General features: G+C 42.0%; 1 protein-coding gene across 2 annotated transcripts in view; it reads right to left on the reverse strand.

Moving 5' to 3' along the window:
* Window positions 1-18825, reverse strand: part of LOC132959656 (receptor tyrosine-protein kinase erbB-4-like) — a 222521-nt gene that overhangs the window by 53657 nt on the left and 150039 nt on the right. For both annotated transcript variants that reach the window (XM_061032834.1, XM_061032835.1), the window contains exons 4-14: window positions 17900-18034; window positions 16446-16511; window positions 14673-14791; window positions 13788-13929; window positions 12951-13064; window positions 9890-10016; window positions 8875-8948; window positions 7938-8028; window positions 6724-6929; window positions 4174-4306; window positions 248-341 (exon numbers count right to left, since the gene is read on the reverse strand). In XM_061032834.1, coding sequence (XP_060888817.1) covers window positions 248-341; window positions 4174-4306; window positions 6724-6929; window positions 7938-8028; window positions 8875-8948; window positions 9890-10016; window positions 12951-13064; window positions 13788-13929; window positions 14673-14791; window positions 16446-16511; window positions 17900-18034 — 1301 coding nt within the window. The remainder of the gene's footprint in view (window positions 1-247; window positions 342-4173; window positions 4307-6723; window positions 6930-7937; window positions 8029-8874; window positions 8949-9889; window positions 10017-12950; window positions 13065-13787; window positions 13930-14672; window positions 14792-16445; window positions 16512-17899; window positions 18035-18825) is intronic.

Here is an 18825-nt window from a genome sequence, read left to right on the forward strand (position 1 = left end):
CATTAACCTACCATTCACCTCTGCAAACACAGCACTTTATATCTTCTGAAATCCCGCACGCAGGACCGATAGACTCCCACCAAAAGAAGTTGGAAATCCACTTCAGCAAAGACGAGATATGAGGCTATCTCGCTCAGAAAAATGAGGGGTATTTTTTTTTTTTTTTTTTTTTAATCTAAGCAGAGAAAAGTTTACCTCCATGTACCATTTACGTGAAGAGGAAGTTGAGTCTCCAGTGGCGCCTTACCTGGCCAAGACATGTCATGGCGTTCCCATCCATCTTCTCACACTGCCCATCACACTCCAGGCACACAGATCCATTGGCAAATTCTCGACTATCCCTGAAAGAGATAGGGAAATTGAGATAGAGATGCATGTATTATAGATTTGAAAGCGTAACCATACTGAAATATTGATTAAAAGTCTGCTGCGAGAAGATTTTGAAGTATGCTGTGTGCATACCAGCTCAAGCTGTACATAAGAGCCTTTTGATTTTAAACCAACGTGTTATACAGCATCAGAAAAAGAAAGGTTAAACCTTCATTTACTCGTGTCCGTCTTCACAGTTTCTACTCATGTGGACTGCTGGAGTACCCTCTGGAAGGGGGGGGGGGGGGGGGGCATGCAGGGCAGAGGCTGCCTTAGACTATTTGATCAAGTAAAAGGCTTAGTATGGTCAATATGTTAACAGAATAGGTCCATGAATAATGAACAGCTTTTTAAATCACGGACAAACACGAGGGGGGGATGCGCAGAGGGAGGAGGAAGTACAAGGAGAGACGGTCGGAGTGAATAAGAAAAGGCATGGATGGCAGGAGAGGACAAGGAGTGGAAGTCTGATGAGGACTGCAAGAAGGGGGAGTCAAGATAGGAAGGTCTTAAGACAGGCTGTGACTCATACAGGCTGTCAAGGTAACATCTGTTTCTTCTATCCAAACACTTTTTTAACGGGGTCGACATGAACCCCAGTGACCGAGGTCAAAGTCCCATGTAGTTTGACACCAAGCGGGTTATTTCCTCCTTCTTCTCCACTCACGAAGAGAAGTTCCTCTGAGCATAGAGGAACTTAGATGAGCCCAAGTGCGTCTTTGCCGACGGCCATTTTGGTATTTGAGAACTTGGGAATGAGGACAAACTGGCCGGTCGGAGCAATATACGTAGTTTGTGGTGCTTTTGTTTCCCAACTTGGACTTCTAAAGGAGTAAACAACACAGCTCAATATTGGGTTTATGCAACGCAATTACGCTGTCAGGAGCTTCACGGTGCCTCAGGCCATACTGTTGAACCCTGACGTTTGTGTTTGTGTATGTGCAAGCCTCCGATCTATAAAACGTCTCCCTTTGTTTGTGTCCGAATCAGGGCATTATCTTCCATTTTTGAAGTCCGACGGCTCTGGCAACCGGAGGACGGCCGCTGTCAATAACAACCGCGGCCGATCAAAAACACTTTCCACATCAGAGGGATCAATCAGCCGGTGGAGGACAGACGTCCTCAGAGGAGGATTCACCCAGTTACAAAAACAGGCCCTTTCTCACACTGCTGAGATAATCAGAGCGACTCCCCCCTGTGTGTTTTGTTTGTATTTGCATGTGATGCTGCGAGAGCAGAATGAATTCATGAAGAGTTTCTTCCTTTTCAGCTGTTTTTATGTGATCTTACACTCAGAAAATTGGGATCTCCTGCGGGTATGTGTGTTTTGTGCATTTTTATGTGGTGAATTTGAGATGAAACCCTTTAAGACTTGGGGGTTCTAAAAGCTACAAATAGCAAAAGAGACGTTTTGACACTTGCGTTTTTCGACTGTATCACATTAAAGGCCAATAAAAGCTTTGATGGAATCCTGGATTTCCTTTTTGCTGAGCCCTAGTTTTATGTCATATTTCAAATGGCTCTCTGGGTTCGGCTTTACAATCCAAACCTACAGTATCACATAGTGTCCTTTTATTAATAATGTTTTTGCTGGACTCAAAGGAGACTCCCCTTGCTCCCTTTACATTTCTCCCTCGTCTTTCTTTCCCTTGTTCCAAAATAAATTAGATTTCTCTCCTGGAATCTCTGTCCAGGGGAATCCTTTAGAAAGTGGTCCAGGCGGTGGAGAGATATCTCTTTTGTTGGTTGAGGGGGGAAAAAAAGAGAGATACATGGAGGAGAATGGGCGAGAGACAAAGACCTCGGCAGCGGTTCTCCCCAGGGTCATTTCTATTCCGTCAAAGCCGTTCCTCCTGATTGGCCCCCTTCACGGCTGGAAGTGTGCGCCAAGGCCCCATAGGGGGATGGCCTGATGGGGGATTAGCCCTGTTTTAGCAGGAATTTAAGCAGGACTGTGGCCACCATTCAGACCTCCAAACCTCAAGCAAACCAGAGCATGGCCAACCCACTGGAGCAACTTTTTTAATTAAACACTTTCAACGTCTCCCTAATCCGCCTCCTCCCTCCTCCCACAAACCCCAGTGGACGCCATCTCAGACATTTTCTTTTCCCCTCTTGACTCCTTTGCTCCTCCTTTGTTTTATTCAAAAGACGTACGAGCTGGAGGGAATTAGTGCCTTTCCTCATTAACAATGGAGACGTATAACGAGGGCAAGCTCGCAAATCTTAAGGTTGAAAAATCACCATCCTGAAAACATATTTAATGAGCTAACTCTTCATTCCGCAGGGAAGTCCAGTAGGATGAAGTCAGAACAGAGGAGTTTATCGAGTCGGTCCATGCTGTGTTCAGTAAAAACCCTCATACCAAAGATCAGACCAAAGGTTTTGAAAGCAGTCATTCATTAGACTGGAAGAATTCTTCCAGATTTAAAAACTGGTCGTAAATGTCGAGCTGTCTATTGGTGTGAAACATACTTTAAAAGAAGTTGAGGGATTGTAGTGCAAATGCATTTCAGTATGGACTAAGATGTACAAGATGCTACTTGCTTTTTACTTCAGAAAGCATAGAGTAGTAGTCGTTGGGGGGAAAGTGCAGGTTATCCAAGGTTTCCATCTCACTTTATCTGCCAAAGGTTTTGGAAGGACTGGCACTTGGCAGGGGGTGACTTCTTACAACCTGGGAAACCTTTAGGTTATCAATGTTTTGATGCCTCAGTTCAAGAGAGAGAATCACAAAGCAAGAAGAGAACTGTTGAATATTCCTTACAATGCATCAAAGTGACTGGCTGTATTTACAGTATGGGAAACAAGTGTGCTTCAGCAGCTCCCTGCCACGCGCCTCTTCCTCACCAGTCTTCTTCAAAGCCTTGGCTGTGAGCTGTTTTTCCGGGCAACTTCAAAGCCTCCCTCCTACAAACGGTTGCCGGGAAAGGACCGGCAACAAGTCAACATGACCGTGGGTTGCTCGCGCTCGTACACCCATCCCTCTTGCACACATACGTGCATGCTCTCTTCTTCTCCCCCCTCAGGGAAACACTAGCCTGACATCACTGCTCGCGAGGAAGTCATATTTATCTTGTGGCAGACGCTGCCAGCGCAGTCTTATTTTAGAAGGATGCTTTCAAGTGTTCGGATTCACAACATCTCCTCGTTCATTCAAGAGAAGCAACAAAAGGCTGGAAACTACATCTACAAAGGAGGGTTGGCTCCCCAGGTGAGTTGGCAGTGATCTGTTTGATGTGCCTCTTGGAAGCATAAAGCAATGACCTGAATGCAATTATTCACACTGAAAACAGAACATCAGTGGATTGTGAGGACACTCTAAGGGGCCTTTGTCGTAAATGTCAGTCATTTCCCAGCTTGGAGCCGAAAACAATCAGGTCTGTCAGCTCAAATGGGCAATTTGTAATAAGATATAACCCTTCCACAATGTATTCAAATTGAATTTGGACAATGGTTGTAACAAGCAGCCAAATGTTCCTTTAACTGTCCACTTTAAGTGGTGTAAATTACCTTATTGGTTCATCTCATTACTTTCCTGCCAATCGGCAATTAGACTCTCCTCCTCCAGAGCCCTGGAGTGTTTCATTCTCATGCATCAAAGCTGTTTAAATTGATTGTATTTCATCTGCTTGACATGTATGGCTGTTTTCAGGGGAATTAATGTAGTCCACCGAAACCTTGATGAGCTGGCATTTAGGAAGCAGCTCATTCCAGGGTCAGTTTTAAAGATATATGTCGGATCAGCTCGGCGTGTACACACATTCTTGCCAAGAGTGCATCGAGAGAATTGTGTGTTCTCACCCATCAAAGAGGTTGCAGGCCTCGACGCAGGTTGGGCCTCGTCTGAAATAACGACAGGAAAGACACTGGTCGGGCCCCGGACCCCAGCACCCGTCGTCCGAACACATGCGATCACATATCATTCGCTGTTGGGCTGCAAAGAGAAAGACGTTGAAATAGATTAATAGTGGCCATTATCTGGAATTAATTCACACCATTTAGCCAATCAGGATCAAGAACTCAGCCAAACCATGACATACTAGCGTTGTCTTTGCTATGGTATTCAAGGATTGTAAGCACGTGTTAGTGTGTCACTGCTAGTCTAATTCCAACCTGGGTGATTAGTGTTGACGTGTTGTGTGCGTCTCTCAGTGAGTGTGTGTGTTGTTCTAGCCGGCGGCCGTCCAGCTGTGGGATTAAACATTGGTATTCCCCACACCTCCATCATTAAAAACCGCCCCAAACAGAACCTTAAGGCCCCTTTTATTTTCAAGTCAAACCACAAAAATCGATGCTGCTCAAAGGACTTGGTGTCTCCTCCATCCTGTGAGTGACACCCACGTCCCCGGGAGTGTCGCCCGGCAGGGGCTGAGCCCTTTGTCAACAACTGAACAGTCAATGGTAGACAGGGGGGGATGAGTCTAATGAAGAGGCCAGTGTATGGCCCTATCAATCGATGTCTTACACACACACTACACTCATTAACTGGCAAATGATATCAACCGCAGGCTGGCAGGGACAAGAAAAACTACAGTGGACCATGTCTTTGTTTAACAGAAATCTTTGTCAAATATGGAAAACAAAGAAAATGCAATCATTGCCCAAAACCTACGAATGTTTATTCTCGTATCATACTTTCCCCTTTTTTACAAGATGAAAGTCTTTGTGTATCTTTAGGATTGACCAAAATGATAAAATCATTAAAAATACATAATCAATATGACAGTTTAATGTACATATTTGATCTGCCATGAAATGTGTTCATGTGATCTGCAAAAATGTCTTAATCTAGCACCCTGAGATTGATTTATCTTTTCCAACATACTCGGTGAAATTGGAGCATTTCCCACATTCAACTAGTTGATGCTGAGGAAACCTTGCTCTATCATTTCGGTATTATACTTATAGTGTGTGATGTCTTCCTAGCTCTGAGATCCGAGTCCCAAGGTAAATGGAACACACCTTTATTCCACCCCCTTCCTTTTATAGGTATGAATTTTTTTTTAACAGATTCTCTTGGCCTTAATAACTTGCCATAAAACATGGTGGTTACCTTCTCTCCATCTTACAGTTGATGTGTATACTGTGTGACTACTTCCTTGTCCCAGGGGCCTCACATTTCCACCATCTGCAGCCAAAGCCACATGTGGCATCTGTTCGATCAGGTGTTTACTCTCCCCGTGGCCTGCAGTGAGCTTAAATCCACCTCTATGCTTGATATGTTAAGCACTGTGCTCGCAGGGAGCTGAATACAGGCTTTCATGGCCAATGAGTGAGAGTGACACAGTTGCCTTGGAAACGGGCAGGGTAATGTATGAGGCACAGGGTGGAGTCAGATTTGCAGAGGCATGAGCGGGGTCTAACTTTGGAATTAATTAGAGGTCTAAGAGGAAAGAAAAAAGGGAACAGCAGAGTTTGTTGGAGTTTGGTTACTGTTACTACATATACTCTTATATGTAGAGATACAGTGAAGAGTATATGTCCGCGTATAATCTTTAAAAGAAGATTAACTCTATTGATCCCCCATTGGGGAAAATGAGTAATCTTGTATCTACAAGTCAATATATCATTATTAAAGTCTAATTCTAAATGCCTCAAATTAGAAACAATGACACTATTTTAGCTTATATCCAAAACCTATTTTTGATTTGAGGAATTGCTTTGATTAAGTGATCTTGTTTTGTTTTTTTACAGACGCTCACGAGATTTCCAGTTTGTTTCAACTCAATATGTGCAAATGCTGTCAGATTTCTGGGCTTTACTTACAATAAAGCATTATCGGTATCGAAAGTCAGTTGATTATTTGATTTTATGATGTAGAAAGGATGAGTCCATTTTTCCACTGAAATGGTGCATCATTCAAATAAATGCGACTACATAATTCCTTGGAGTCACAAAATAAACCACTTTGACATCTGTATAAAAAAGGGTTCCAGTTCAATCATTGCATACACATGCAGAGATGAAGTCATATTGAAAGTACAGATGACAGAAAAATGCCCCTTTGACAACCTCTGTATCCCATCCGTGGTTTAACTGTGAATCTATTTAACAATATTTGCAGGAAAACATCAAATAATGAAACTATTTGTATTCTTATATTCAAATCTAAACTTGTTTCTGAGTGTAAAACACCAATATGATAGGACGTTAGCCTAAAAGCCAGCCTCATTAGTTAGCTAGCATTAGCATTGCTACGTTAAATTCCACCCAATGTACTGCCTCCGATCCTGCTTCATTGGAAAATACTTCATGATACTGATTTTTCTCTTAATATTCGATTCTTTCCTTTTAAATGTGCTGCACATGGGGATGAAATTAGCAGATTTGACTGCGAATACAACTACTCACTACATTCTTTTGGATCTTGGTTGTGGCCGATGAGGACCATCTGGCTCGTGGTCCTGAAGAGGGACGTCCAGTTGACTGTGTTGTAGAAGCACAGGCGGCTGTTGTTGAAGATGTACACGTTTCCGGCGCTGATCTCGTCCAAAGACTGGAACTGAAGCGAGGAGATCCAAAGCTGCTTCAGGATTAGCAGAGAAATGCCACTTCCACTGTGGCAGTCAAAAGGAAGATAGAGAAATGTGTTGAAATTTCAAAGATAGAGAGGATGAATGTGAAAGTTTTTAAAGGAAGGAACTTCAGAAGAGAATATCGCAAAAATCAGGCATAGAGAGAGACGATGATGACAGCAGAGAAAAATAAGAGCATGGCAGGTTAAAGACAAAATTAATAGATGTAGGACTATAATCACAGAGGGGACAGAAATATAGCACAAAGAGAGATTTGAGGAGGATGCAGAAGGATGCAGCTCTGAGCACAAAATTGCTGAGCTGCTGAAAACAAAATCAAGGCCAGATCTCCTTTGACTCTGCCGACGCTACGCCTCGGATCTGCCACTTGCAAGCTAACACAAAACCTGTTATCAACACAGGGCTAATCAAAGCTGCGTCACTAGCGACACATCAAAGGCCCTCTCTGCAGAGCAACACAGGCCGGGCTGCTCATTAGCTCCCACAGTAGCCATTCAAACACAGGAATACAGCAAGAAACAGAAAGAACAGGTTGTGACAGTACAGGGATTTTAAACTTTGATATGATTCTTGTAAACATTTAACAATATTGATACTTTTTTCAATACCACGGCAATAAAAATTGAAATCCTAAGAACCCAGTATTCCATATTTTCTCCAAACTTATTGCAAAATTGAACAAATTGCTTTCAAAAACCTAGGCACTGTCTAAACTGAGACAGTGTGCAGGAATTTGATACAATTTTTAATGGAATTAGTCCTCTCCTACGCACCTTTCTGATGAAATAGAGTTAGTTTTTTACAGTTTTGGTACTTTTTATACTACTCATAACTAAAATAACAAGGATAGTATCGTTTTAAAACACATGGTATTGAAAAAGTATCCAAGTTAACAACCTTAATTTGAAGAAAGACAGCTTCAAATGAAAGGGTGTCATCTGCATATCGGCGATCTCAATCTTTCTTTTCCTACATTTTCTGCATCAGATTCTATATTTTTATATTGATACAGATTACAGTATTACATACCTGTAAAGAGTTCTACCTCCAATAGTAGCCAAGTTTGAAAACACACTCAGGTCTGTCATGTTTTCAGGCCAAGACTGGATGTTAAGGTAACCTTAAAGATGTATCAGATGAAACACAAAGTTCAAGGAAATTAATACACTTATTATTACCTTGAATAACATATGTTAAAGTACATTTTTCAGAAACAATGGTGAGAATGAGATAGAGGAAAGTGAAAAATTAATCTAGGATACATTTGATAAAGGGTCATAAGGAGCCAGTGGAATAAAAAGAATCATTTGGTCCCATTCATTCAAATTAAAAACGCAGTGCAAATGCTGCTCATTGAAGTTCAGCGCTTCTCATGAAGTCCAAGCAAGAACCCATTCCTGGGAAGAAATGTGCTCGGAGAAGACAATATACGCTAATTAAAAGGCTGGATTTAATATTCTGTACAATCTGTCCACTTGCACTTGCCTTTAATGACTGATCATATCAAATCAGGATCTGTGGAAATGACATTAAAGGGGTAGAGTAGGAAATGGCTGGGATAGAACGGCCATTGCTCTTCCTTATTGCTCGGGTTTTCATTATGAAAATGCAGTTTCACTCCATTAGCTGTTTGGCTCAACTGCAAGTCGCAGTTTAATATGACAAAAGGGCTTGTATACAAGGTATTGCTCATCCCTTAGGGGCTCTAATAGTTAATGAATAAATACACTCACGAAGCAACGTCTACTGTAAGCACGTATAACTATGAGACATACACACACAACTGCATAATATCCACCATAGCACATTTTAGAGTTCACTAGCGAAAAAAGCAGCTTTCCACTTTCCTTTTAAAAGCATTTTTTACTGCCTCTGAGGCCACATAATCCACTCACACTCACACCACGTAATAATATTGTTTTGTCCACTCAATTTTTCCAAGGTGACTCCAGTGAGGCAGTCTCACCTGTGATCTCCTTCACAGTGCGGAACACGTTAAGAAGCTCAGGGTCCAAAGGCCCAATACCATGATACTTGTCCCTGCAGAAAATAAACACAAAGCAGACACGCAGAATAAGGGTAGCTCTAGTGTATATGAATTTACTGAACAGTTCTGGAGGTACAAACCATGTGGACCTGAAGGCACCATTTAGCAAATATATTCCTCATAACACAGTCTGAACATGGTGTTGTTCATAATGAAATAACCTTCTTTTTGGCACTTTGACAGTGCTTTCTGATTGAATAAAGCACATTGTTCATTGAGTGGGCTCATTGACCTTCCCAAGCCAGACCCAATGGGGATATAAATGAAGATCTGTTTGTAATTATGCTGTCCTCTCTTAGTTCCAGTAGCTGTATTTTATACTGTATGTTTCCCAATGGTTTACCTGTGGTGTCTTCTCCAACATCTTCACAGGATCTATCATTTATCATTCTATTCATCATGTGAATTAGCAGATGAGCAGCTTACATTAGCATTTTAAATCTTAAGAAGCATATTTAGTCATGTAAGTTGGTGGAGAACAAAGCAGAGCATTAAGCAGTTCGAATAATGGACTTCATCTGATGCGCACAGACACTACACCCAATTCATGCCAATGTTTCTCTCCATTAAATGTGTAAATAGGAAACTTTTTGATAACATATTCAGTTTGGCCTTATAGTACCTAATTCCAATTTATGAATAACCTCGACATCAACCCAAACCCAACATTTCTGACAAACAAATGACCATATCGGTTTGTACTTGGATTCTATCCAACCATTATTTGGACACTTGAGAGTTCATATCTTTACATTTTAGGCGGATAACTACTCAATCATGAACCGGTCTGTAACTTGAGCTAATCCAAGCTAACCACCATCAAACTTATTTACAAAGAAATCAGGTGACAATGAGTTTGTTTAGCATACAGTTAAATGTAAAAAAATAATAATATCTAAAAGCATTGCTGGTGAGGTTACAATCTGTCACTTACCCATTAATTCCAGTGATGAGAAAGACGAGGTTCCCATTGATTTTGGTGCAGTTGACAAATTTATCAATGTTGCTGGCATCCACCGTTTGAGCTGTCTGCAGGCTGCCTGTTCCTATTCCATCGCACACTGATGAAACAAATGCAAACACATTATCATGTGTTATTAAAAAATAATTAACTTTTAAGTTGCTTTGGGATTAGCAAATTAACTTCTGTAGGGTATGTCCTTATATAGCCTTGTGTTACTATTAGCTATTTGTCACCTTAATTCTTAATACTGTTTTATGAAACTATAGCCATGCTTTGGTGCATAAGCAAGGCCATGGCCCCTTTGCATGCATTGGAAGTCTTTTGATGAAATCATGGGCCAATCCACAGCCAATTCCTCCCTATAATGAATTCATTACATCTGCATTAATTACACTTGCGCTCTCGGGTGAGCCAAGTATTCCTGACACAGGCAGAGGGGATGATGAATAAGGGTTGCATTAAGTGGTGTAACCAGTTTTTGATAGTGATTTATACCAGCCAATTCCATATCTGAAATGTTAATTTGTTATCATTTCCCACAGTTCCTTGGGCTATCCCTCATTAACCCTTCCCTGCTGCGTGACGATGTAATCAAGAGATTAGCCAATCGATGGCTGCCGCAGCCCGTACATGGGGCCTGGAGGAAAACACCATTGTCCTCCCCTCCAAAAGAGAGAAGGCATTTACCTTTTGTTGGAACAATATGATGAAAGGGCTAATCCTCTGTATTGAACTGGGGTAATGCCGTTTAAATTCACATTAGACGTTGTAAGTATTTAGCTGACACTGTGGCACAAAATGAGTTGTAATTACTGAGCAGGTAGGAGCTGCTTCTTGCTGTGGGACTATTTTATGTTAATTATCAAGTCAACTGATGATGTGGGGATCAAACATTTGACCCTTATTTCTGCCATTATGTTATGAGAATAGAGTTAGTATTCAAAGTAGTTACATAAGAAAAGTTACCATTAGGTTGCATTAAGCTCCTTTGAGAAACTTCCCATTTATGTCAATTGTGACGCCCCCTGTGGGAAAAAATGGTACTCCTGATCTCTTACACAACTAAACAAGATACTCACTCAGTGGAAAAAAACCTGATTCATTTTACAACTTTGACTTCTACCCCCAGGCAGCAGTTTCAGACCATAACAAAACTATTAGAAATAGTCAATCTTCATGCTTGCTGTTATAGGTCATAAAGAGGCATCGATATTATTTTCAGGCTGTTTCATAACTCTCTAAAAACTCCTCACAAGAGCTTTAAATAATGAATGCATGCATAAGTCCACTATGTAGCTTATTCTCGGATGAGGATTTTGGTTTAGAAGCTCTGTTTCATTGCCTGAAATTAAACAGTTGTTTATATTTTGGGGGGTTCTTCGTAATATATAAACCAGCTATGAATATGTTTGTTTCAATATAAAAAGCTTAGCTGGCTGCCATAGAAAATAAATTACTTCCCCTGTGAAGCTTTCAGAGTTATTCATGTGGGCTAGTGTTGATCCAGTATCATCACTGCTGGCATGAAGCCATTAGACTCAAATGGTTTTACTGCACAAGCTCTTGTACAGACAGTAAAGGCATAACACTAAGCAAAAACTAACAGAGAGAACTTCCACATCATACACTGAAAAGTGTTGTTTTCTACTTAACGCATCTAACCCTTTGTTCTCTGTGTTACATCCTGCTGACATTGCACCCAGTGTGTCGGGATGGGGTGTTACAGTCGGTCTGTTGTCACTTTATTTCAAATTCCGACAATCTCACAAGGAGACCGTCACCAGTTATGAGCGATGCAGGCTCTCTCTGGGCCAATGGGCAATAAAATACATCATCGCTCCTAGTTTCATCAAAAGCGGACCAGTGGTGGCAGTTAAGGCTCACTCAAAGTGTCAAACTTTGACACGTACTTTTAGTGCAAGCATCACACCAAACAATGGGATGATGCTTACACATTGGTGCTTTACTTTTTAAAGTTTTATCAAAATCAATAGTGGTGGAGATATGAAAGTACCATTAGTTACTTTTCCCCCCGGTATGTGTTTCACGAGTGAAACTGCACAGAATGATGTTTTTAATCAGTTAAGTAAAGGGCCGGTAGTCAGATTAAAGTAAGACCCAATCAAATTTTTGGAAGGTCAATCCCTGATTCAAATAGTCCTACTGTCATGACCACTGACAGCTGTTTCCCCTGATTGGAGAATGAGGCTTTGTCGTATACTGTCTGCTGGCTCAATCCATGAAAAAAGAAAATGAAAACAGCCCCCCTCCCCCCAAAACATGACAGCAGGTTTTGATAAAAAAATAACTCTTCTGTCAGTTTTTGGATTCAAGTAATCACTACTCCAGTTTTCACTATAAAAAAACTTTGACACATCAGATATATATTTAAATAAAATGTAGTACATTAGCTGCCTTTCCACTGCAGGAACTATCTCCAGGGACTAGGAACTTTTGGGGTCACAACACATTGCACCAAGGGTATAAACAAAGTCCCAGGAACCTTAATATACCCAACAATAGTTCCCTACTCTGGGAGTATTACTTCCCCAGAGTACTGGGACTTTAGGTTGGGCTTACATGTGTGGCTGTTTCACATGTCAACCTCAGTGGAAATGAAAACAAAATGGGCAGGAGGAACCTTTAGGTCTCTTGGAAAGAATATTCAAATCTAACGTGTTGTTGGCTATATACCTAACCAAGCAGCCTACCGATATGTCATGTTTGATTGATTGAAGAATGAAGAGGCATTTTGGTTTACAACTGGTTATAACACTCATTGGAAATTGAAAATGAACTGCATAGTTCCACTTCTATTTGCTTTTGCCAACTGGTCTGTTACTTCAAGGCTATTAAACCCTAGTTTGCACAAGTCAACTTAGTTTTGAAACTTTTCCACACACATGCTGAAAAAATGGAAAATTAAACCCTGAAACCCTAAAAATGATTAAAACAGCAAGGTCTAACATGCAGTCCATTTTCTTTTTAGAAATAGACATATACCTGTGGTATATTTTATCCTGTAGTTTACCTTTAGGGCAGATGTCAGTGCAGGGGATGCACATTTTGATGCGATTCTCCTCCACCTCCATCTTGTTGCTGGGACATGCTCTGACGCAGGAGCTGTGGTCCACCACAAAGTTATCTGACGGTAACACAAAAAGAGAATGCTGTTTATTGGTACGAGTTAGTTTTAGAATATACAATCACAGTGTGGCATTCTGTCTTGGAACAATTTCCTGGAAAGAGCACTCTAATTGCGAGAAATTGATTGTATTTTAATCACATTTGTATAATGATGAAAACTAATGGTCTAAGGCTATATTGCTCTGCAAAAGAAATGAATCAAATTAGTACTTGGTGGTGGCGGTGGTAAAGTGCGACTGGTGTGTGCTTATTTGATGATCAGTGAAACTTGAATATGCAATCTGTTTTCGGAGATTGACTTTCAATGCACGTTCGCTCATTTACGAGTGCACTCTGACTTCATATCACTGTGAAAGCGAGAACTCGGATGTACTTCCTTTTCAGCTGCCAGAAGTTTAAACAGATGGCGTTGCAATGACTTCATTGAGATGCACAATTTATTTATGTTCGAGTAATTTATCCTGACTTCAAATAATTGTCTGGAATCCTATTTCATGCTACATGGAAGAAAAATGGTTCTCTCAGTTGCACTAGTTCAAACCTATTGTTTAACCGGTTTAAACCTATTAGGCCATTCTTCATGCCTCCCCTGCATAAGTTGGTTCCCCGGATTGGCCACCCCAGTCAAAACAGTCTGGACACACCCCTGGCAGCATTATCTTCAAGTTACAATACTGGAAACTGATTAGATACACTTAAAGCGGATCATTTATTGACTTACGAGGGCATTTCTTGACACAAAAGGCTCCATAGGTGTACTTGGCTCTTGGGTTGTGCTCCAGCTGAAAAGATGTGGGGTTGTAGACGAATGGCTGGGGGCACTGGGTCACACATGCTCCACTGTCGTTGAAATTGGTGCAAGCCTGTGGAGAGCACATGAGCACAGTCAGCTAAAGGTGGAGGATACAGGCAGACTTCCTATGCGAGGTAAATGGAGGGAAACATGGAGGGTATTAGTCACTCTATATGAAAGAGTATTACAGCAGCATTTCATTTTTACGTCTGAGTGCGACATGCGTATCATACAGCCGCACCTTGCCTCTCAGAACGCCAAATGGGAGAAAAATTGGAGCCATTGATCCACAGCCACGATGTAAATGCTGAAATGTTGTCCCATAAACCTCTTAAGTGTTTTGTTGTCTGTGGCCACAGGCTGTAATTGAATTGGATGAGCCTTTCTATGAATTACAACTACAATATCACCCCCGTCATTGTGCATGCGTATCCTTGTCTAGAGCATGCGGAATAAGAAGAACTTGGGATGATAAACGGGATACTAATTGGAACACTGAATCACCAATTTGTTCTTTGAAGAGCCAACGCTGCGTCAGACTTTTACTGCCCCGTAAAATGACAAACAATTTATCAGTCGGTAAACAACGTGGATCATATTCCGGGCGCGGAGGATGACGAACAGATGTTGTAGAAAAAAGACACACTGGGTGGAGGATGATAAGTGGGACGAGGTTTGGGAGTTGGGACTTCTTTTTAGGGGCTTTGGATGAAGCGGGAAGTGAGAGAAAAACAGAGAGTATCGAAAAAGACGGAAGGAGTGATGAAGAGGGCGACAGCCTTTGTGTATATGTCGGTGTGCAATGTGACATACGAAGCAGTCCGTGTCCTTGGGGCCCGAGCAGCCGCCGGCGCACTCGCGGTGGCAGCAGTCGCTGACGTAAGGCCCGAAGCATCGCCCGTCACACTGCTCTGCACACACCGTCTTTGTCACTGCCCAGGAAGAGGGAAAGAGAGAATTTTAAAGGTCTGACACACTCATTCGCACTCATAAGAAGAGACAATACCACCACCCTCAGCGTTCCTCCCGCGGCATGGTTTGCACGCAAACATCGTCTGGTATGGAACTCAGGCAGAAACAAATGAGGGGCTTGGGCAACCTAAAGGTCAGTCGAGAGGGTTCGTGACCACAAGGTCGCTTGCTTGAATGCCCAGATGGACCTTAAAAATCACAGAGCACTGTGTTTTCTCTCAGCGACTGCTCTGGAGGTGCCCTTGAACGAGCTCTTATCCTACAGCTTGAGCTCAGTTTCATGAAAATTGCTGTTGCACTTGTTGTCTCGCACCCACCAATCTGAAGTTGGCTGTTGAACAAGTGAGCTCAACTGGTTTTCTCCCCAGAGAAAAAATTGCAGTAAACATCACTGATATCTGCACTTTTACAACGTGTGTTTTCCACCAAGTGGACTACTCGTCTAGACACACCTTCCAACTGTGCTGATAACTCCCAAGAGGCTGGCTTTCCTCGTTGCTTTGCCAACTCTGGTGGTATCTAGGGAAATATCCCCTTCATTTTATTGCAACACAGCTGTATTATTAACCTAGCAATAACACTTGGATTGTATCTGGCACCTACTGCATCGAAGTTGCTCCACTACTTGTGCTAAAGAAGGGGTTGGTACATTAGGAGACATACCAGCCAGTGAGCCAGCAGGAGCTTGAAGATGAGGCATTAAAAACTGCTGTGCTCACTCTCTGCTGTGTTGGGAGCATAATGATGCAGTAGTGAAAAATACAACAAGGCCCAGTAGTCTATTAGTCAGTGAAAAACAGGCCAGTTACTCTCTGGATCTGTTAGACATGAATAGAACGGCTACAACTGCAATTACACAAAGAACTGTTTAGTTAACTACCCCTCTTCCTCTTTTGTCTTCCTTAAGTTTTTCCAAGAACTTCATATTTTTATCTATTCATGGTTTTTACATCTCAGTAAAATCAGAAGAAAACACAGCACAAGGTCTAATCCCCTCATACATTCTATGTCATGTGTTTTTTTTTTTTCTTCAGAAAGTGATTTCTACAGACTGATAGAAGCCTCATATGTGTGTGTTAAGTTCATGACTAGTGAAGAAATATTTAGCTTAGCTTAGCGACATGACTAAAAAACAAAGGGACTAACTGGCTATGGCCAACGATTTTAACAAAGCTCACTAAGCAGGAGTTTTTCAAAAAGATTGATATCAAGCTCGTGTCTGTATGCTTTAGGTTGGCTTTTGAGGTTGAGTTAAGGGATGTTTAGCTTAGCTTAGCATAATGACTGAAAGCAGGGGGAATTTGCAACAATTGGTATTTTTATATTTTTAAATAACGCTTACCAAAAGCAGTAACACTCACAAGTTAACATGCTCAATCTGATATATACTTCTAATAGTTATTCAAGCTTAGCTAGGCTAGACATTTCACTCCCTGGCACCTGCTTTCTAATAAATGTTCAAACATGAGAGGGGTTCTAATCTTCTCATCTTTCCCCTGGCAGCAAAGTGAGCACGACTTATACCCCCCAAATGTCAGATGATATCGCTTGTTCGGTATCTTTAATACCCTATTAGTTACACTTAACTGTGCATGAGTGTGTCGGCATACTCACAGGTTTGACACTGGTCTTCCTGATGGCCCCAGCAGCGTCCGTTGCATGAGCGATGACAGCGCCGGCCTGCAGAACAGATCATTGGCACTGTGCATGAGACAACTTCTCTGAAAAACTTCTGATGGAGTTTAGAGAAATAAAAGCCCCCCCCCTCTAGTGCACTAATTGCCTAATTGTTCCCTCGCGCATCCCCTTGCAACTTCTCTGACTAGTGACAGTGACACATCTGTCGAATCTCCTCCGCTCATCTGACAACACACCCAGAGTCGCCGCGGCTACTTGTGGCTTGTTGTGAACATAACCATGAAAGACAGGCTGCTACTCCCTTCCGTCAAGCGCTCGCACAGGCAAAGTGGGACCTGACAGAGCGCTCACAACCTTCATCTGCCAGTGGCCCATCATCTAGGCTTAATTGACTACGGGTTAATTACAGAGTAATGGAACAGTGCAGCAGATTGTCACCCGGCCCCTTCAACCACTCCCACTGTGGGGTTGTTAATGTTAAATACTAACTACGCCTTGGCAAAGGGCCTCAATTTGGCAACCTCCACTCCCACACACTCGCTTGTCATTTTTTGGCCCACCTCTTCTGTTTTTCTTTGTTGCTTTTCATCCTCCTCCACTGCCATCAGTTGCATGTAAACAACAAAGCAGCACATATTTGACTAAAAAGCGTCTTTTTTTTTTAGCCAAACCAACTTTGCATGATGTTTGACCCCTTGCTAAGAAAATGAGTCAAGCTTATGAATAATTTGCCTTGCTCTCGCTGTAGGAAAAGATTGGTCATATTGCCTTTTCATCACAGAAACTTTCAACACTTCACCCCGATCTTTTATGTCTTTGCTCGCAGTTTGGCGCCTCAGATGTCCCTATTGTTCACCCTGACGTGTTTTGATACTGAGGGTCTTCAGAAACTTCTGCGCCTCTCTAAAAATGAGCAATAGACTCATCCAAAGATCTGCAGAAAAGTTTGGAGAGAGCCTGTCTTGAGCAGCCAGTTCTTCTGACACAGAATGTCCGCTGGATAGCGACGCCTGTTATGTCCAAAGCAGAGGGAACTGAGGGACTGCCGCGACCACAGAGGAGGGGGACGCAGGGGGGAAGTGGGCAGCTTCAAACCAGCTGTCAGCTTCACTGAGATTTAAAAAGAGCACAGCGGACAGCAGCTCCACAGGCCTCGCTGCAGAGCCGCTACCATACCACTACAATAGAAAGGTTCACACGCTGATCTAACACTATGTGATTTCGCTTCCAAATGACCGCCAGGCAAACAGAGTGAATAAAAAGGGATCGGGCATGACTGCTACTGGTGGGGTGTGTGTGTGTTTGTGTGTGAGTGTGTGTGTCTACAGTGCATTGGCATGTGGTTTGCCGTCACATTTCGGAGAAAGGCTAAGAAAAAGTTTGATTTTCATCCAAAGATACTGGTCCCACTGGTTTTCATCCATACTCACATCCCAGGTTGCTGTTGTTGGATGGTACCACCAGCAGCTGCGCCTGGGGGTTCTTGATAATGTCACGCCAATGGATGTTGTCCGCGTGGCACAGGAATTTGTTCTCTTCAACATAAACCCCTCCATTCAGTATCTCTGGGGGGGAAAAAAAAAAAGGACAGGGACAGAAAGAAATGAGCACATAGCCATGGACAGATAGCACATGTACATGATGGCAGAAAATCAATACTTCAAGGTTGAATCCAATCCTTTTTGTCTCAAAGTACCGTGCTGCATAAGGTGTTCCCTGAAGTGCATCTGAGTATGAAGATAAATGCTATTGACAAATGCACACGGTAATTCAATGCCAGGTCCAAAGGCAATGAGGTTTCATGAGGAAGTACCCCAGAAAAAAATGTAAGTAAATGGATTTTACCAAGAAGACAAACAACCTTGCTTTTGGAGGAACTCTTAAATGTATGTCAGTATAAACTTCATAATTTAACATTAAGGGTAATATAGCTTTGGAGAGTGAGCTAACTGTCACTGGAGGACATCAGATACTTGTTCAAACTTTAAGTAGAGGGATACTGTTCATAACTTAAGTGTTTTTTAAATAGAGGTTGGTGTAAAATCTCATACAGGGAATCCTGCTTAGCGTTAGAGCAAACGGGGGAACAGCAGCATTAACATCTGGCATCTTATTGGGTTCTATTTGTGTGTTAAATTTTGTATTATTCCATTATTATCTTTAAGGGCTAAAACGGACTCAGAGAAAATAAGGCATGGCAGCTCTCTTGACCTACGCTATCAAAACGAGAGCAGACAAATCAAAGACAAAGGCAGGCCTCTCATGCGGCATTAGCTTAATAGCGAAAATATGTTTCTTTTCAAGGACCAGTGCCCTTAACAGATGCCCGCGCGAGGAGTATGATAATAAATTCTAA

Source organism: Labrus mixtus, chromosome 24 (genome assembly GCF_963584025.1).
Source record: "Labrus mixtus chromosome 24, fLabMix1.1, whole genome shotgun sequence".
In the NCBI taxonomy this organism is placed as follows: Eukaryota; Metazoa; Chordata; class Actinopteri; order Labriformes; family Labridae; genus Labrus; species Labrus mixtus.